At 43.2% G+C, this 20,627-nt stretch overlaps 4 protein-coding genes across 6 annotated transcripts; 2 read left to right on the top strand and 2 right to left on the bottom strand.

The window, feature by feature from the left end:
- Positions 1-1,443: 1,443 nt before the first annotated feature.
- LOC6535536 (homeobox protein Nkx-6.1) lies at positions 1,444-5,023 on the top strand. Its single transcript, XM_002096129.3, has 3 exons — positions 1,444-1,729; positions 3,247-4,162; positions 4,461-5,023. Exons 2-3 carry the CDS (start codon positions 3,319-3,321, stop codon positions 4,967-4,969), a joined length of 1,353 nt encoding a protein of 450 aa, XP_002096165.2. The 5' UTR covers positions 1,444-1,729; positions 3,247-3,318; the 3' UTR covers positions 4,970-5,023.
- Positions 4,267-8,328, bottom strand: LOC6535537 (vam6/Vps39-like protein). Of its 3 annotated transcripts, XM_043207147.1 has the most exons (9): positions 8,158-8,328; positions 7,633-8,105; positions 7,323-7,572; positions 7,016-7,263; positions 6,078-6,961; positions 5,617-6,019; positions 5,224-5,557; positions 5,160-5,164; positions 4,267-4,996 (listed from the first exon to the last, which is right to left on the bottom strand). In XM_043207147.1, exons 1-7 carry the CDS (start codon positions 8,225-8,227, stop codon positions 5,255-5,257), a joined length of 2,631 nt encoding a protein of 876 aa, XP_043063082.1. In that variant the 5' UTR covers positions 8,228-8,328; the 3' UTR covers positions 4,267-4,996; positions 5,160-5,164; positions 5,224-5,254. The 3 variants fall into 3 exon arrangements, with proteins under 3 accessions (XP_043063082.1, XP_043063081.1, XP_002096166.1); XM_043207146.1 differs by lacking the exon at positions 4,267-4,996 and having other exon boundaries at positions 5,033-5,164; XM_002096130.4 differs by lacking the exons at positions 4,267-4,996; positions 5,160-5,164 and having other exon boundaries at positions 5,200-5,557; positions 8,158-8,327.
- A 172-nt stretch (positions 8,329-8,500) lies between these two features.
- On the top strand, positions 8,501-20,624 carry LOC6535539 (eukaryotic translation initiation factor 1A, X-chromosomal). Its single transcript, XM_002096132.4, has 3 exons — positions 8,501-8,615; positions 8,726-9,000; positions 19,368-20,624. Exons 2-3 carry the CDS (start codon positions 8,797-8,799, stop codon positions 19,608-19,610), a joined length of 447 nt encoding a protein of 148 aa, XP_002096168.1. The 5' UTR covers positions 8,501-8,615; positions 8,726-8,796; the 3' UTR covers positions 19,611-20,624.
- LOC6535540 (lectizyme) lies at positions 15,705-17,588 on the bottom strand. Its single transcript, XM_002096133.4, has one exon. It carries the CDS (start codon positions 16,980-16,982, stop codon positions 15,978-15,980), a length of 1,005 nt encoding a protein of 334 aa, XP_002096169.1. The 5' UTR covers positions 16,983-17,588; the 3' UTR covers positions 15,705-15,977.
- Positions 20,625-20,627: the final 3 nt, after the last annotated feature.

Consider the following 20,627-nt stretch of genomic DNA (forward strand, 5'->3'; position numbering starts at 1 on the left):
TTCTTCGTGTATGTATAGTAGTGGCCTTTGCACACTGCCTAGAGCGCTTTTTCACTACATGGGTTGCCATAGTGGTTCTTATCGAAATTGAACTTTAACTTTGATTATAGTCATTTATCGAAAAAATAAAAGTAATTTGTCAATGACGATAAACTAATTAAATTATGATACTAAAAAGGTAAAAAGGTCCAAATGTAGATATTTTTGCCTATTAGATATCTGCGATGTAATTTCGTAGCTTATTGCTTCATTAATTATGTCTATCCCCACATAGCCCTGCCCCAGTGGCTTTTCCACCAATTCGGGAAATATTATTAATCCAGCGTCGCCATATTGTCTCGTAATTTTTTCCGGCTGCTTAGGTACCGCCCATTTGCCATGAGCGAGGGAGACGGTGCCAGTGAGCCAATTATCCATTTATATCATAATTTCAATAACTTTTCATACACTCGCCCTCGAAACGGGACGTTTCGTACCAATGGGTGTGGGCAGGGTTGCTCTGATAGGTGGGTGGTTGGGGTGGGCGGTGGTGGATTGCTCCCTTTGGTGGGTGATTCCTTTTAATGTAACTGCCTGGTGGTTGCTTCTCAATAATGACAATGACTATGATGATGATAAGGATGAGGCTTTGGTCGACGATGTTTTTATGCCTCTGCTACATCTCATCTCCTTTTTCCCTTCGTTGCCCTCTTTTGGTGGACACTCTAAGCTGAGTGCAGGGTTGTCAAATGTTCCAACACAAATTCATAAGAGATAAAAACACATGTAAAGAAAGAGGTTGTACCGTTTACCTGCATTCGAGAGATTGGTTTTCAAAAACATCTTTTTATAATTTTTTTTTTTTAATGTTAGCCTCTTAGAGGTGTAACTATCCTGGGATTTGGTTGTCAACTGTTTGCAATGTGTTATATAATTAAACAAACATTAGAAATTCTTTAAGCAAGATTTCTAGATGTGCATTTTATTTAAGGAAGTATTCAAGAAAGTTATTACGCATATATGTATGTATGTATAAGATCGAAAATAAATTGAATCTAAAATTATGCGAACACATTTAATTAAAAAAAACAGTAATGTTGTGAAAAACCAAGTTTCTTATTTAATTATTCAAAACATATTATAATCTAAATTTAAATCTTTCTTGGCCAAAATAAACAAATCAAATTTAATAATGAAAACTACTTTGTGCAAAACAAAAAAGTACTTAATTATAAGTCAATGAATACTTTTAGTGAAAGTTTCGACAACCCTGGTTGAGAGCAAAAAACGCAAAAGGAAAAGCGGCTAGAAAAATCACAACGGCAACTCACGCACACCCATAAAAGGAATCACTCATCCGTACACAGACACATACTCAAGCGCACAGCAACCAACACAAAGCAGCGCTGCCAGCTTCGCTGCCGGCGTTCGCTGCCAATATTGTAAAAATTTTACGGTCACGAACTTTCAGTCCAGTTCAGTTTGCAACACGTTCGCGTTCGCATGTGTTTGCGGCAGTTTATTTCCGCTCGATTTGCGATTCGATATCCGTTACTGCCGTTGGGCGCAAAACTGTAGGCAACACTTTCTGCAGTGCCGTCGGAAAAGCTGATTTTTCGGATAGAAAACTGTGTTGGTGAAAACAATAATGAATGTCCCGAGAACTGATAAACTCACGCTTGGATTAACTTTTGATTTTATTACATCTGCAACTTAAATCGATCTAATTAGAATTCCATTGGCCTAAAAGGTTTGTTAATGATTTAAACGATTTTTTGCCTAAATCGACTACCGTCGGCTTTTTAATGCAAGAATAATAAAAAAGTTTTCTGTTGTTTTTTTTAATAACATTATCCTATTTAAAAAAAGATCTGCAATTCATCAGCGTTCTAAATATTTGAATGAGAATGGTTGAAGCTGATGGCAACGACTTATAATTTAAATATTTATTATTTACTCAGAGCCAACAAAAAAAAAGATGAATTAATCTAAACTTTCAGGTTTTCAAAGAGAAAAATGGATTTAATTTGTGCAATTTCTTAATGCGTTATAGCTGATTATAGATTTAATTTTTATTTAGTTAGCATCTTAAATGTACGTTTATGCGGCCTCAAAAGTTCTTATAAGTTGTATACCGTTATTAATGAGTTGCTCCTTGATTATAACTTTGCACATTAAACAAAGCCTGTCAATCTGAATATGTGATTATAAAGATACGAAATAGGACAACCCACTAGCTTCTCTTCCAGGATCAGTGCTTCACAACTAAAGTAGCAAGAAATTCCCAGCCGGAATGTGTGCGAAATCCACTTGTTACACCCGATTGGCATTCCCCTAATGAAGCTCATTTGGCCAGCACACGACATTAGCCTCGCATGTTTAGTCAAATCAGCTTAAATGCAGCTTGAGACATTCGCATATTTGGCCTAAAGCACAAACAATGGGCGACAACACTGCTGACGACTGAGGACTGAGGCATGGTGGTTCACGCACCTGGAAGAGCAGCTACATCTGCCACAATGAAGCAGCAACTGTGACAAAGTCTCAATTAGGCTATCACATTGCCACAAAACGATTCAGGTGTGGCTCACCTGGACAATGGCAATGCGTGCGAGCGAGAGTAGCTGCCATTAAGCAAATGACACACTTATAGAAATTATTTTAGATTAGCTAGTATCTAAAAAATCTAGTCTTTGTTATAAAAAGCGGAATTTATTTACAAAAGTTATATGGCCTAATTAACAATTGTTATCGTAAGGAAAGTCATAGTTTCCTGTACTAAAGAAAAAAAGAAAACCTTTTCGTTATAATGTTTTATGTTTTATTTGCCTGTTATACCTAAAGTTTCTTTGATTTTATTTTATATTGATCTAATTGTCATTTACTGTTTAAAGTTTTAATTATTTTTTTAATAACTCTTTTAAACTTTACGAAGCGAATTTTCAAAACATAGAATTAAACATTACCTGATGTATTTGTGATTGATAACTTTTTATTAAGTAATTATACAGAAAACAGTTTAAAAATTGTCAATGTGTAGGGAAAGTCATCAAGGGTCCGTCCTAACCAGTTGCTGTTCCATTGTCCCATCCCCCACCGCTGAGCTGAGCTGACCAAGCACTTCATGGTAGAGCAACTCCTTCAGGCAGGGATCACATTTCACCTAATTGTGGATTTAATCGGGGAGTCGTTGACACCTAGCAGCCACAGAAACTCCACAGCAGAAACTCCACAACAATTAAACAGAGGCATTTCTCCCATTTGCAGAGTGACCTGGAATCCCGAGGGACAGCGGGAGAAGGCGGACGACAACTCGGAGACAGTGGCAAATACCTAAGCATGCTGCAGAATCCTTCCAAATATCACGCAAATCCCTTGTCGCACTTCCTGGCATTGCATAACACACAAGCCAGTGGCAGCGGCGGGGCATCGGCGGTCGCTGGACTTGGAGCTTTGGGTGGGGGCATCCATGCACATGGTCAACCGCATCATGCGGCGCTGGCAGCGGCTGCTGCAGCGGCGGTTGCCGTCTCGGCGGGTCAAAGTTCCTACCAAATGGAGCACCAGCAGCAGCAACATCATCAGCTGCAGCAGCAACATCATCATCAGCAGCAGCTGCACACCCACCACCAGGATGGCCACCACCCACACCCACACCCACCGACACCCACCACCGGCAATAGCAACAACAATAGCAACAGCAACAGCAGCCACAACAGCAACAGCAACCACCGGGAACAGTTGGCGGCGGCAGCCACTGCGACGTCGCACGCGCAGCTCATCGAGGCGGCAGCGGCGCATTCCTCCCTCGACGTGGGCAAGTCCTTCACCATCGCCGCCATTTTGGGCCTGCAGAGCCAACGCAAGGACTACAACAATGCCATCAATCTCTCCCTGCACGACAACAACAACATCGGCGACGACAACAACAACGGCAGCAGCAACAGTGGCAACAACAACAGCCACAGTGTAAACAACTTCAATTGTGATAGTGGTGCAGGCAGTGGACGATACCTGCACGGCGGACACCAGCATCCACATCCTCACCAGGCAGGATTTGCGGCCGTTGCCGCCGCCGTCGGAGCAGCTCCCTCCGCCCTGCAGAGCCTGCAGCAGCTCCACCAGCAACACCACGCCCAGCAACAGGCCTCCCTAAGCTTTCAGCGGGAGAAACTCAAGTCGGGTAAGGAGGTGTTCCAGTCCCTAAGTAAGCCATACTTATATCCCAAGTGGGTATAAATAGCTTTACTTACTTAATTCCGTATAAAATTCTTCGAAGTGAACATATAAAGAGATTGCTTTCTATAATCTTAGTATTTCTTATTCTTAGTACGTATCGTATACGTAAACTATGATGATTAAATATATATATCCCATAAATACGACTATATCAAGTGGATAGCTTTCAGTGTGAATTACAAATTGCGGTATACTGTTTTATTGAGCTCCCTCCCTCTGACCATCTTTTTCGTATTCCCCAGAATCGCACAAGAAGAGCGCGCTGAAGAACAAGCGCGTGCGGACAATCTTCACGCCGGAGCAGTTGGAGTGTCTGGAGGCGGAGTTCGAGCGCCAGCAGTACATGGTCGGCCCGGAGAGGCTCTACTTGGCCCACACACTAAAGCTGACGGAGGCTCAGGTGAAGGTGTGGTTCCAGAACAGGCGGATCAAGTGGCGCAAGCACCACCTGGAACTGACACAACAGCGGCTGGCTCTGATAAGGCAAACTCAACTGCCAGGTACGTCTATCCTGGGCAATCAAGGGTCCGTGGCGGCAAACGCGGCCCACTCTGCGTCCACGGATCGCACAAACGGATGCAGTGCAGCCTCGCCCAACCTGCAAGAGGAGGAAAACGAGGACAGCAAGCACTCGCTGTCGCTTTCAGGAGCATTGCCGCCGCTGAGTCGAGCGCAGTCCGAGTCGGATCTGTCCATCTGCAACGATTCCCTGGACGGCGACAGCCTCATGGACGGCAGCGAGGAGGCTTAAATACCGTGCCAGTGCAAAGTCAGTTTCCTGTAAATATAGTCAAATAAATATGTACAATATCGGTTTTCTTTACTTCTGCTTGTCTTTAATGGTTGTTAATTAGCCGCACATCGATTGTTACCATTAATTTAAGCAAGCCATGGTATAAAAGCTAATCTGATTGCAGCAATCCGGTAAACCGACTACTTACGAGTACTGGAAAAGCAATAGAAACAGAATAATACAGTCAGTTACACTCAATTCGCACTTTATACTTCGATCAGTTATCACATTGGAGTATTTTATTTATTGCTGCGCAGCCGCCCTGGCGATGCGATCGTGGCAGGATAGGTGCACGATCTGTCCGTTTGGATAGCGCACAAAGGCGGACTGGGTTTGAAAGCGCTTCTTGCACTCGGAGCACACACTAGACTCGTTTAACTCGAAGCTAATATCTCGCTGCGCCTCCAAAGCATTTTCCAGGCGCGTGGCCTCCGCCTCCAAGAGGCCGCACATCATCTGCATCTCGTGCTTATCGGCCATCTTTTTACGTATTGATTTCTCCAAATACTTCTCCAGCTGGGGCATGGGCAGGTCATCGGGAAGGTGCTGCAAAATCGAAAATAGTTGAGAAATATGAATAATAGGCCCTGCTGTGCCTTCTTCACCTCGAAGATCTCAAATGGGTCGATTTTGGTGGCGTGGGTGTTGAGGATTTCCAGGGCGACCCTTAGATTCACTTGAGAGAAATCGGGATGCAAGGGCACGCCGTCATAGGGCGGTTGAGTTGGTGGTGTTAGTATGCATTTTATGAGTGTGTGAAATAGGTGCTTGTCCTCTTTGTAATGGGCTTCCGCATAGGTGGTTGCCTTGACAACATCTCCGAGAACATGGATGTAGATGGACAAGACGTTGTCGTGCTTTTTGAGCCTCCCCAGGATTAAGGCACGCTCCTCCAACAGCATGTTGGTGGGGAATTCCTCTAGCACGCGATCCGGCGAATAGTCGTTGGACTCCTCCAACATCTTGTACAGCTTGGCTCGCATTGGAATGAGTTCGGGAACTTCCTCTCTAAAAATCAGGAGAGTTTAACTTACAATTCTGGACCAGGATACTGACAGACTCTCACCCTTTCTCCTGCTGAGCAAGAAGCCGTTGCACCTTTTCGCGATACTGTTTGAGGAGCACGTTGTGGAGTAGGGTATTGCTGTCCTTCCATTCAGTGATTATGTGCTCTAAATAGGGAATGACAAGTGCTTTGTGCTTGCTAATCAAAAAGTCAAGAACTTTAGCGCGCGGAAGGGACTCCACCTCAATAAGTTCGTCGGTGAAAATGGTCAGGCCGTCTTCGGTATTTTCGTTTAAGACCCAGTCAGCGAACTCAAAGATCAGCGGCAGATGATCAACACCCAACTCCTGAAGATAGCGTATTGTACGCTTGCGCCCCTGCAGTACAGATCCTTCGATGCTCGCCTGCTCTCGAAGCAGTTTAAGGGCATCCTTGTGCTTGCCCTTCATCTGGTAGAGTATGATAAGCTCGGAGATTTTATTGTGCTTCTTCAACGTCTTTTCCGACTCCTCTAAGTGACACTGATTCAGGCGTAGCAGCGGTGCCACTAGCGAGTCGTTTGTCTGCAGATAGCACTTCAGTAGAGTGGTGTCTATGATCTCCAGCAGGGACTTTGAACTACTTTTGGTGTCGCGCAGCTTGACCACTTCCCGCTGCCGGGCCCATGCCAGATACTCGATCAGTGCCAAATAGGCGTTTTCCAGGTCGCCATCCTCTAGCGCAGGAGTACTGGACGTAGGCACGGTGATGTCCTCGGTGCCGGGCTTTGGCTCAGGCACCAAGTTTGGAAACAGTCTTATCACATCGTAGGGATCTATAGCCGCATTTTCAAACTCCTTCATGGCCGCTGAAAACTCCTTATTGGTGAAAAGCTCTTTTGCATAGAGCATGTGTATTTGGCGAATTGTTTGGGCTCGGTCCGTGGCGGGTTCATCAGAGATTTGCTTAAAATAGTGCTTGTTGTAGTGGGCATGTTAAGATATTTTGTCCGGACTCACCGTCAGCTCAATGGCCAGTTGGAATTTCTTTTGCTGTAGCAATTGCTGTCGCTGGATAGGGATTTCCACCATTCGGATGCACCAAAGCTCGGAGGTGGCGGCTGCAAAAATGGTTCCCTTGTCTGCGTGGACGAGGAATTTTGTCTTCTGAAGTTCGGGAATGGTCTGGACAAGGGTGTCCTTGCCTACAAGGCAGCGCACCTCAATGGCGTTGTTGACACGACCCACGGCGAATGGCTCATCCCAGACTGTAATCAATAGAATTCGATTTTTAAAGTGGTTTAAAATGGATTGATGGGTATCGTACCCAAATCTAAAAGCGGACTTGACCAGAGTAGAGGAGTTAGGGAACTATTGCTTTCCATGGCACCCGGTCTTACATCTGTGGAGTTAGTGCTGCCATCAGACTCTTTGTACTGACTGGGATCTACCACTACGAGGTAGCTGTCCTTGGAGATGCCCAACATGTTGTTGCGGATAAGGCAGATGCAGGGATCCCTGCTGATACTGGAGGAGGTAAGGAATAGGTCGTGTTTCTTTGGTGCTTTTCCTGATATCTAGAATTGAATATGCAGGGCTTAAAAAAACAAGGTACAGGCACTCAAATCATTTCTTACATCGTAGACCACATATTCGTCTTTAAAGCCTACGCAGACAGCATGGCCCACCCAGCAGAGGGTCCTGGGCACATCGCTGAGGTCGATGCTCAGTTCCAGGGAATTCAGCTTGTCCTCCTTCCAAAAGAAGAACACAAGACGCCGCCGGATGGCGCAGCACACACGAATAACGGTGGCCACACGTCCAGTGGTGGACTTGGGTGTGTCCACGTCCATGGTGAACAAGGTGCATCCCTTCGTGTCGGTCGCACTGTGCATAAAGGCGAAGTTGCTCTCAATCCGCCGAATGTCGCACACCTGCACCTGGTAGTCGGTGAGCACGAAGAGCAGGTTCTCCGAGGCAATCACCTCCATCTGGGTGATCGGTTTCCGGCTGAAGTTCTTGTTGAACATCCGCATGTCAACGCCCGTCTCCTCGTCCACAGAGTACATGATCAGCTGTCCGCTGCGGGTGCCCAAGATGACATGGTTGCCTGAAACAAAACACCTGGTGAGTAATAGCAGTGCACCGGAGATTCCACTCACCATATGCTGCTATTGACTCTATCTGAACGCCCTGTTTCAGGATCGAGTGAACACTATAGGCCTGGTGCATCCTGGCCAAGTCAGAGGATTTTGGTTTCCTCCGCCTATTTTCCTAAAAAGCTTATAAACAAAACACCTGGGAATACCACTAACAATAAAATCGATATGTTGAGAGGTAAATCGATGTCCTACTAAACGCTTCCGCCTATTATTATAGCGAAGTCACTAAAATAAGTATAGTAAAAATACAATTTTAATACGTTTTAATTTAAAATTTATTTGGTTATGGTGAACAATTAAGCAAAATTTAAATATGCAATATTTTAAACGAATGTTGCCAGACTGTGCATTGTAGTCGATATCACCAGTTCGATATACTGGTTCGTGGCGGAACCGCCCACCTCTAGTCCTTTTCACTTTAGCGAGGCGAAATTGTCACATTTACATTTGACAAAATTGTAAGTTTTAAAACAACTCTGTCGATTGATTTCGGGTTGAATGTGTTCATTGCATTATTACCCAACCAGTGAAGTCGTTGAGTAACAGTTTTACTTCGTTCCCGCACCAGCGTCGCCAACACGCCCGCAGACAGCAACAATATCAGAAGTAGCTGCACAGTAACAACAGCAAACAGCCAATATGCCCAAGAATAAAGGAAAAGGAGGCAAGAATCGTCGTCGTGGTAAGAACGAGAACGAGTTCGAGAAGCGTGAGCTGATCTTCAAGGAGGACCAGCAGGAGTACGCGCAGGTGACCAAGATGCTGGGCAACGGTCGTCTGGAGGCAATGTGCTTTGATGGCGTTAAACGCCTGTGTCACATTCGGGGGAAACTTCGCAAGAAGGTGAGTGCTGCTCTTTGTTTGGCTCTCTCTTAGGCGGCTCTCTTAAGCCACTTTGGCATTGATTGCCAGCGAATGCTACGTATTTACGTTTTTGTTTCTGCTTAAATGCAGTCTGTTTGTGCGATTTTCGGTGTTTTTCGCCAGCCTTGGCATAGGCTTGTAACCTTTCTATAACTCTCTTTGTCTGCAACTCTCTTCACTGGTCCATTATCGAGTGGGTGTCATCGTCCTTGTGCGAATGCATTAACAAAATAGAAGCGGGCAGTGTGGGCTGATTAATAATACACAAGTGCCTATGCACTGGTGTAGATGAAAGCAGAGCAATAGCACTGCAAATACGGTATTGGCTACTTAAATAAAAGTGAACATACTTTTATTGATGCAATATATACCGTTTTCTACAATCGTAGTACGATCTATAAAGTCTGTTTCCACTTCATCGATTCTGAATATAAGGTAGTATGTATTTTTCAATTGGTCCTCGAAAAACAACTAATGATATTAAAATATCCCACTTGCGAAGCACATAAATAGAGAAGTTAGTTTGTGCTCTATTTAAGAAATATTGCTTTCAAGATGTTTTCAAGATAATCCGCATAAGGATTTGTATTCTACCATCACCAAAGAACTTCCAGTTACATGTTGGCACTTCCTCCCTTATAGTGATATTTGCGTTGCCAAACTGCAGGTCAGCAAACAACATAAGGCTGCTTCTTATCATCTACCTGAGTTCGCCTTGGTCGTGGTCGTGGCCGTCCATAAAGCGATTAGATCAGTTCTTCCGAAAGGAATGAGCACATGTCAAATTTCGGATGGTGCTTCACCCCGCAGGAGACGGGCGTCATAAACAAGATTCCAAATCGACTGCGTCAAAACGGCGCGTAATTAGTGACGTCTCCACTGCTGTAGTAGTTGTCACGTAAATATACTATACCAGAAGTGGAGTCCAATCGGAGCGGGCAAATCAGACTTGAAGTTATAAACGTAACTACGCAACCAAAAAATTTCTAGACTCTTGAAAATCGTGTCCCACGTTAATTGCTAAATATTGGCACTGTAAATGCAAATATACCGATTAAAATCAAAGTTCACCTTGCAAAAGGAGAACGCAGCTGGGGATCTTTTTTCATTTGGAATTCCAATGAATTCCGGCGCTAGATCTTGAACTCTTTATCTTTATAATCGCCATAAATTAAAACAGAACCTATCTAACCTTATTAGACATGGATTAACAACGTCAATCACCTGCACCACTGCAACTCTAAAATTGCAATTTGTAAACAGGATTCACATGCAATTTCAAATGGAGCAGGTGAAAGATTTACAGCACGTGCTGCACCATAAAATTAACCTCATGCAACACCCTGACTTGACAATTATTCGTTGACCGCATTTGGCCAAGGGTTGGGGCACTTATCTAATCTACTATTGAGAGTCGTGTCCGAGGTGCCAAAAAACAGAAAACCAATTATAATTTGCAAACAAGTGCGACGTAGTTTTATGTTCTTTAGTTCGCGCCTTGATCTCCGTAAATGGATTTATAATCTCACCTAATCTTAAAATGATATGTTATGTAATGGCCGCAGAGTAGGGGATTCGAATGGCGCATGTGGCTGAATTGCCAAAAACTAACTCCAAATTTTTCAAGTTGTTCAGGAATTTATTGGCGCTTGCACTTTTCTGATTAGATTTTTAACCAAAACTTATACGTGTAGTATAATCTACAGTGGCGAGCAAAAGTGAGTGCATGTTCATAACTTTCGACTTTCATCGTCTATTAAAACAAAACTAAAGCAGGTAATCCAATAATTTTTTTTATTTTTGTTTACCTATCCTATTCGTAACAAATAGGACAAAAAAAAACGTAACAATATGTATTCAGCGAAGACTTAGAAAATAAAAACTAAAAAAAGTCGCAAAAACTCACTTTTGCACGTTATAAGAAAATAAAGAAAAAATTAATTTTTAATATTTTGTCCATAGCCCCTTATTATGAATTACTTGATTTACTCGAGATGGCATACTCTCTACCAAGTTTTCAATGACTTCCTTGGGAATTCGGTTCCATTCATCTTGTACACGCTCCCAAAGATTGGTCATGTTTGTTGGGGCTGAGTCGTACTGTCCGAGCCTTCGTTTCACGATTGACCAAAGATTTTCAATCGGATTGAGGTCAGGACTTTGTGCTGGCCACTCCATCAACTTGAAATTTTGTTCACCAATCCATTCCACAGCCAATCGGCAGTGATTGCAGCTCAAAAACGCCGAAATGTGACATCCAGAGCGCAACAAAAAAATCGCAAAAAATTATTATCGGACTCAGATGCCCGACTAATGGTATCCCAGATGAGGAAAAATAGGCTGCTGACACCTAAAGAAGCATCTTTGGCCATTAACAAAAACGTTAGCGAGTGGACTGCCAGAAGAACGCTGCGCAACATTGGATATGCAGCGGCTGTTAAAAAAAACAAACCTGCATTATCCGAAAAAAATGTTAAGGCGCGTCTAAAATTTGCGAGACAGCACAAAGATTGGACCACAGATGATTGGAAACGTGTTGTCTGGTCTGATGAGTCCAAGTTCAACCGTTTCCAGTCAGATGGTAAACAATACTGCTGGCGTAGACCCGGAGAACGGATTCAAAGACACCATGTGAAGCAAACGGTTAAACATGGCGGCGGAAATATAATGGTCTGGGGATGCTTCACGTGGTGGCAAGTCGGCCCCCTGCATTTAATAGATGGCATTATGCGAAAGGAGGACTATCTGCATATTTTGCAAACCCATCTTCCCAATTTTATGGAGAAATGTGCGTATTCGGAAGAAGATGTTATTTTTCAACAAGACGGCGATCCGAAGCACACAGCGAAAATTGTCAAGGAATGGATTGGTGAACAAAATTTCAAGTTGATGGAGTGGCCAGCACAAAGTCCTGACCTCAATCCGATTGAAAATCTTTGGTCAATCGTGAAACGAAGGCTCGGACAGTACGACTCAGCCCCAACAAACATGACCAATCTTTGGGAGCGTGTACAAGATGAATGGAACCGAATTCCCAAGGAAGTCATTGAAAACTTGGTAGAGAGTATGCCATCTCGAGTAAATCAAGTAATTCATAATAAGGGGCTATGGACAAAATATTAAAAATTAATTTTTTCTTTATTTTCTTATAACGTGCAAAAGTGAGTTTTTGCGACTTTTTTTAGTTTTTATTTTCTAAGTCTTCGCTGAATACATATTGTTACGTTTTTTTTTGTCCTATTTGTTACGAATAGGATAGGTAAACAAAAATAAAAAAAATTATTGGATTACCTGCTTTAGTTTTGTTTTTATAGACAATGAAAGTCGAAAGTTATGAACATGCACTCACTTTTGCTCGCCACTGTATATACAGCTGCGAAAAAAAATAGCAGCACTTGCCCAGTAAAACTTTGAATAAGTCTCCTACCTACAATTTAGGGCTTAAAAGGAAATGAAATACCTTTCTAGAAAGGTTAAACAATTCACTTCTTAGGAAATAAAAAATAACTACAATTGTTTTATTATTCTTATCTTAAATGAGGATCTTTGTTAAAAACGACAAAATTAGGCGAAAAATAAAATAGCAGCACTTCATGAAAATAGCTTAAATTTTCAATTTTAAACTTGATAGTTAAAAATGCACTAACAAGAGAGAACGCTATAGTCGAGTTCTCCGACTCAGCTAGGGAAAGTGCGAAGGAGGTCTTCAACACTGACAGTTTTTGGCCGTTTGTGGGCGTTAGAGTGGGCGTGGCAAAAAGTTTGTTGGCAAATCGATAGAAATTTACAAGACTAATCCAAAAATGAAAAAATATCAAAACATTTTTCAAAAGTGTGGGCGTGGCAGCTTTGGGCGGTTTGTGGGCGTTAGAGTGGGCGTGGCAAAAAGTTTTTTGGCAAATCGATAGAAATTTACAACACCAATACAAAAATGAAAAAATATCAAAACATTTTTCAAAAGTGTGGGCGTGGCAGCATGATTCGACAAACTTGCGCTGCGTCTATGTCCCTGGAGTCTGTATGCTTAATCTCAACTTTCTAGCTTTTGTAGGCAGACGGACATGGCCAGATCGACTCGGCTATTGATCCCGATCAAGAATATATATACTTCATATGGTCGGAAACGCTTCCTTCTGCCTGTTACATACTTTTCAACGAATCTAGTATACCCTTTTACTCTACGAGTAACGGGTATAATAACAAATGTTTGCGTGCTAAAACTACACCTTTCCCACTAATTTAATATTTGGTTGGGTATCCCTTATTACCAGTAACAGGATCGCAACGTTTTGGCATGGAATCAACCAGGTCCTGGCCCCGTTTTAGGGATATTTTGCTCCAGGACTCCTTAATTATACCCAAAGTTATTCGTTGTTAGTTGGCTTAAAAGCTACAACTGCTTTTTTCATGTCTGACCAAAAATTTTTGATGGGATTACGGCCTAGTGTCTGCGCAGGCCAATCCAAAACAGGAACAGATTTATTTTGGAACGAATCCTTGGCTTTCCTGCTGGTGTACTTGAGGTCATAGTCTTGTTAATAATATTCGGAAAAGGGTAGCGAACTTAATGGGTATGTGTCTCCCATTTAAAAAAAAGGACTTTCCTTGGATTACAGCCTTATAAACCATGTTCCCTTAGACGCACCGTTGCGGATATGTTGAGATCCTTTTTCAGTTCGGTAGAAGCTTTAAATGGATCCTTCTTGCTCTCGGGCACTAGCCTTTTGAAGAGATGGGTGCCCAATGATAGTTTTCTCCCACGTTATTCGGGATTCTCGTTGTAGGTAATTGCATTTCCTATCATTTTGTTTTAGCATTGAAGGATTAGACCAATATTTTTTTATTTTTTTCATGTCTGACCAAAAATTTTTGATGGGATTACGGCCTAGTGTCTGCGCAGGCCAATCCAAAACAGGAACAGATTTATTTTGGAACGAATCCTTGGCTTTCCTGCTGGTGTACTTGAGGTCATAGTCTTGTTAATAATATTCGGAAAAGGGTAGCGAACTTAATGGGTATGTGTCTCCCATTTAAAAAAAAGGACTTTCCTTGGATTACAGCCTTATAAACCATGTTCCCTTAGACGCACCGTTGCGGATATGTTGAGATCCTTTTTCAGTTCGGTAGAAGCTTTAAATGGATCCTTCTTGCTCTCGGGCACTAGCCTTTTGAAGAGATGGGTGCCCAATGATAGTTTTCTCCCACGTTATTCGGGATTCTCGTTGTAGGTAATTGCATTTCTTATCATTTTGTTTTAGCATTGAAGGATTAGACCAATATTTTTGTGTGATTTTCCTTCAGAAATTGGTTTTTTGACCATGTCACGTTTATCTGAAGTGCAATGTTTTCCTCGTCCCATTTTGATAATTTTTTTTGAGGTATGCTTAAAAAATAATGTTGGAAATAGTAATACAAATGTCAAGTTTTATAACCATGTGCTTTTCACCAAAACAAACCGCCGACAAGTATTGAATATTTGAATAAATCGACAGTGCTGCTTTTTTTGTTTTCGCCTCATTTTAGACCTTGCTGCCCAAAAAAAATTATAAAAAATTAAGGTATGGACAATTCAAAATTTTTGTTTTTCATTTTTTGATGGAAAAAATATCTACCATTATGCGAAAAATCTATATTTCGTACCTTCGGTACCGCAACATTAATATATTTGATCGAGAATAAAATACGTAGTGGTGCTGCTATTATTTTTTTCGCAACTGTACATATGGTGTACAAAGCGGAATTTAGGCCTTAGTAATTTTGTAAATAAAGCTGACACACTTTAATTTCAAAAACCCAGGTGATTGTTTTTAATTCTTCTCACAAATAACGAAATAATTAATTTTCTTTACTTCTTATCTATATTATTGAAAATGCCCAATAATTGATTTGCCAGTACCACAACATTTGAATACCATATGGCTTCCTGGGTGCTTCACAATTTCTGGGCCATCTGTCAAATTGAATAATTATTGATAATTCCTGGAAATGGCAAATGCGGAATTACAGCTGACCGCTCCCCAATTACTAAGTTCCTGGGGGCTCAAAGTGCAGCAGTTGGACTCAAGGTTCAACAAGCTCGATCTCAGATGTCTAGACCCGAAACAGGGCCATAATTTCGCACAAACTGTCCCAGAAGTCTGTCAATCATCCAGAAGTCAGCTGATGGCCGCACTTTAGCGCTCTTTACGAGCTCCCAGCTAATCTAGTCGCACTCATCCCAATCTGACAGTCGTAACATTCTCCCGATGCCCCTTAATTTGGCCAGACGCTGCTCGGGAGCATGACTAATGCGTGGAAAGGCGCCAGGTGAGTTGTGGGTTCGTCCCCCAACAACTCCGCCTGCTCCCCGCCCAGCAACAGAAGCGAGTATATCGCGAAATCTTATCAGGCCGACTGCCCCTCAGCTTATTTCACAATCACTTTCGACTGGGCCAAAATTGGAGGAGCTCTCGTTTGTACGCACTTTTCAAATTCAATCTGCGCAATTGGATTTAATTCCAAACTCAAGGAATGCGAGGTGTGCGATCTATTTTTGTTCATGTTTGTTGAGCTACTTTGGTCAGGAAAACAATATAGTTCCCTTACGCAATATAAGTAACTGGAGAGTAAAATAGGTCACTTCATTCTATTTTCGCTCATCCTACTGGGTTAGATTAGCTAAAAATAAAAAGTCAGTTGAGATCTTTGTTCTATTTAAGTATTAACAAATTTATTCATGTTTTTGGAGCCTTAGCCTATGTCTTAAATTACTAGAATGGGGGCAGTATATAACTCTATATTTGTTTATCTTATTTGTCTAGTGAGATTGTCTAGAGAATCTACATTATTCTTTGGGTTTTTCGATCTTTTGTGTTTTTTTTTTGTTGTGTATATTTCGTTTTTCGATATCTTCACATTCGAGCGCTAATTCATGGGAGGATCTGCCCAAGTTGCACAGTATCTTTCCGATGATCATCTTACAAGATCTGGGTGGCCGTGCTGATGACCTGGTTGATCCACTCCGTAAAGGCGGAGACGCGGACAAAGACCGAGGGCGCGTTCTTCTGGCCGCAAGGCATCTTGCCCCAGGACACGATGCCGATGACGATGTTGGCCTGCTCGAAGTGCTCCTCGCAGCACTGCTGGATCAGAGGTCCGCCGGAGTCGGCGGTGCAGATGCTAACGCCTCCTGTCAGCGGTCCAGTGCACAGGTTGGTCTCGTGCAGCTGGAGTCCGGAGCGGGCGAGGATCTGTTCGCAGAGCTCCATGTCCAGGATAGGCATGTTGGCCTCCTGCAGGCGGTGTGGATAGTTGGGCACCGCAGTCATCGAGACATTGCCCCAGCCGTACAGAGTTCCGTAGCCCTCGGGGTGGGCATCCTGCTCTGGCAACGTTGCTGGCTGGACATAGGTATCAAACGCTAGGGGCTCCTTGGTGTAGATGAGCGCGATGTCGTAGGGATTCACTCCGCCGAGATAGAGCTCGTGGCGCACGTAGTAGTCGATGTGTCGCATTTGGATGTTGCTCGCCTCGCCCTTCTGATCGTGTATGTCATGGCTGCCCGCCACAATGACCGAGTTCTCCACCGCCTGCGGTGAGCTGAGGCAGTGGGCGGCCGTGAGGATCCAGTGCTCGTTGATGATGGTGCCGGCACAGTAGTGGACCAGGCCCTGATCGGGTGTCATCATCTGGATGCTGACCACGTACGGCGCCGAGTGGGGAGTCGCCTCCTGCTTGGCCAGGAACTTTTTCGTCCAGTGCGTTTGTCGCGGTGCTTCCAGAGTACTTATCCGGTTCTCCAGCAGTCCGTAGGCCGCCAAATTCATGGCCATAGTGTGGGCTGCTCCCGTGGTGCCGCCACCGCCGCACTTGCGCACGGTGGGCAGCTGCATGGAGCCGGAGGATGCAGAGCTGAGCACCACCATAATGCTGGCTATGGTGGACAGCAGCACCGAGTAGATGCATCGGTAGGATAAGAGCATGATGTCCTCGCTCTGGTTGCACGCGCCGCACGAATTTGTCGAGTAGTAGTAAGTAATTTTGACGGTTCTTGGGTCTTGGATGTGGAGGCGCGACTCGCTTGGGGATTCGATGTCGCGACTGCTTTAGCTTTTCGCCCTTGTTCTGGCGTATCGATAGCACTTCACTTGTATTCCGTTTCGCTTTGGCATGGAATTCACTTTATTCGGCCCGCGTTTGCCGTGTTCTATTGTTCAGGTGTCTCTTGCTTGCTGCCGATTTCGGATTTGCCCGTCGCAGGCGAGTGCGGGCTGCATTTATAGGGAGAGCCTCTCTGGAGAGAGTCTCCCTTCCCAAATTGTAATTGGTGGCTCCTTATCGCCAAGAAAGCGCGAGCGGGCTGCCCCCCATATATGGTTCCCTATCAGTGACGAGTTGAGATAGCAGAGTGCGAGTGCCAATGGGATGTCTAAGGTGCTTTGGATCGGGCTTGTCTTGCCCAGGAATGCCCTACCTTGAGGAGATGGCTCTCTAATCGGTCCTAATCTACACTTTGTTATGTAAAGCAAGTTTGTACTTGGCTGCTGGAAAAGCAGAGCGTGAGAAGTGAGCTCTTCAGCCTTTATATATATACTATATATATTTGCAATATATATAGTTAAGAAATTAATCAAGAATATAGTAATAACTAAGTAATATAAGTTAGCTTGTGTTCCAGTGTAGTTATGTTTATGACACATTGAATTACCCCGAAAATGGTTATACCCATAAAAGCATTATCGCTGATTTTATTGATGAGAGTTTTTAAAATGGTAAGCTCATAATGTATCGCAACGAATTAGGGACAGTGCTTAGATAATATTGGGCTTAAAGAACTCTGTTAATACTTATCCTATTGCAGGAATCGATCTTTGGAGTAGCCATATTCATATTTCGAACTGAGCAAACCAGTGAAAACTGCCTGCGCAATCTGGTGTTCAATGATGTCTATGTCTATATATAGAGTATCGAGACCTGCTGCCTCGAATGCCAATCCACTGACGGATCACACATACTCGCTAACTTACTCATTGGCACACTGCCGTGTAATCAGTCGAGGAATCGGGTGCTTCCCAGCCAGCTGTTTTCTTGGATAGGGAATGGGCCCATCCAGGGCGGTTCTCTTATCTGCTGGAAATCGTAATAGGGCAATTTCGATTCAATTTAGTCACGATTCTTCGCTTGGTTTTCCAATGGTCCAATAGATAGCAGAATGGAACCGTGGCGCGCTGCTCCATTCGGTTTTAATGGATGATAAATACTCCAAAGTTCGCAGAGGGCCCAAAAAGGTTGTTTATTTCCTGCACGCATACGTAATGTGGGAATTATGCGACAGTGGTTTCGAATTCGTTTAATTAATTATAAAGCCACCCCCGGTATCGTCGCTTATCGAACGTTACGTGGTCAACGGGTTCCATATATGTGTCATCTATGCATGGCACTGGAATTTATATTGCACCCACTTGGACGTAATGCCAGTGACAGGAAGTGGTTTTGGGAAGTGAATTTATGAATGGGCTTTAAATCACTCGACAAGTGCAACTTGCCCTAGGTCGTTGACTCTGCCGGTTGAGTAAGTTACTATTTGGGGGGGTTTTCTCATTGCCACCGCAGGGTTCCCTGCATTTCCACATCCTACTTCGCCAATCTGGCCTTGACGTCACTGGGTGATATCTCTATATCTGTTGTCAGGCCTCCTGCGCACTCGCATCCGATTAGGTAAATACTTGCTCAAGAGGCTTGCCATTTTTATAGCAAGCAGGCACCTTCTTATCGCTCCAGTACCAAAACCGGGTTTGCTCGTGATTGGATTTTAGATATCTCAATGTGTCTTATCTCGTCAGTAGCGAATTCTTCCGTTTTTCAGTGGAAATAGCCAGTGCCTGTTATGCACTCCATTCAGTTGGCCATTCTATCTCCTCTATGTGACTTCTAACTCGTTTGGATGGTCAGCTAGTCGCAATAATCTTAGTAATCAATGTTTGATGGTTTACTTCAAGTACTGATTGGGATCCACGAGGAGTTAATTACTCCCCAGCTCACGTGAGCTCGTCTGCCCTCTGCTTGCGAAATTCTGCCCAAATATGCCAATGGCCACTTTCAAAATGGAACCTTCTTACCAAATATAGAACTTTCTTGTTTGCCCAGTTAGCATGGCGCTTCGTTGCGCCCATTTGTGAAATTCCCGAAATGGAGTCGCTCTGCGCCATAGATCAGTTATCTTTTATCTATTACACGGAATACAAGCTGCAAAATTGAGTTTGCCTTTCCCAAAGAATTACTCACCACATAAAGAAACAAAGATTCGTGGCCTTTCCCTAAAAGTGTAGATAAAATTGTTTATTTACGGATTCCCTTGGCACTTTTAGGTGTGGATTAACCAGGGCGACATCATATTGGTGGGATTGCGTGACTACCAGGACTCAAAGGCTGATGTGATCCTCAAGTACACACCGGACGAGGCCAGGAACCTGAAGACGTACGGCGAGTTCCCCGAGTCGGTGCGCATCAACGAGACAGTCACATTCGTGGAGGATGGCTTCGACGAGGACATCGAGTTCGGCGATGAGATCAGCTCGGAGGACGATGCCGACTCCGTAGACAACATCTGATTAACAAGAAACAAAGTGGCGCCGGGTGGGACGACGACGGTGGGAGCGCCTGGAACGTCTGGCACGTCCTTCTCGGGAACACCAGCAGAAGCAGAGTCAGTTCGAGAATAGTAGGGAATTTAACCAATTGTAAAAAGCAGAATGCCGGTAGCTCAGAGAGTCCTTTTCGAAGTCAAGCCACCATTCAATCAAATCCATGAATCCAACATCCACAAAGCGGCTCAGCGGCAGTTAAGTTGCGAAAACAAACCAATAGTATCAGTTCATTTTTACCCATTTCAATGTTCAATATCCTTTAAAATTGCTTTATCCCGGAAATACAAGTGAGTTCCAAAATTGAAACGGTTTTATTTACGACCGCCTTAAGCAACAAATTATAAAATACAAATAGTAGAACTGTTACACTGTGCAAGAAATGGAACTTTGCGAAACATAAACTAATAATATTTGAATTAAAAACGAAAAAACAAACGGATATTAGTTATTATTTATCTACCAACAAATCTATCAAACCAAATGAAAAACGTAAAAAAAAAAAGAACAAAAAATATATTAATGAAATCTACAACTCATACACATTAAATAGGAGTCTAGCGAACACTAATATTTAAGCGAAAGGGGAATATAATAATAATAATAACGATCAAAAGGCAGAGATGTGAATTTAGCTAGCGAGTAAGCAAAGTCAAATCCATGAGTTTTTGCCAGATATATCTGAGCTTCATCCCCCAAGTGTTCCTTCTTAGCATTTCGTCTCATGTTTTGTTTTTATTTTTTATTATACACCTGCCTTATATTTTGATGGTTTTTCATTTAGCAATATCCAAATCAAATCATATTCCAAACGCCCCTTTTGTTTTTGCTGTCCATGCATTCAGTTTTCCCTGTTTCGTTGTAGTTTAATTCGAACCGAACAATGGATGTGTAAAAAGTAAAGCGAAGGTAAAACTATTGATTTTTGTAATGAGTTGAACTCCAATAAATGGCGTTGATTAACCCGAATGCAAAACAGCAGAC

The sequence above is a fragment of the Drosophila yakuba genome, chromosome 3R, assembly GCF_016746365.2.
Source record: "Drosophila yakuba strain Tai18E2 chromosome 3R, Prin_Dyak_Tai18E2_2.1, whole genome shotgun sequence".
Lineage (NCBI taxonomy): Eukaryota > Metazoa > Arthropoda > Insecta > Diptera > Drosophilidae > Drosophila > Drosophila yakuba.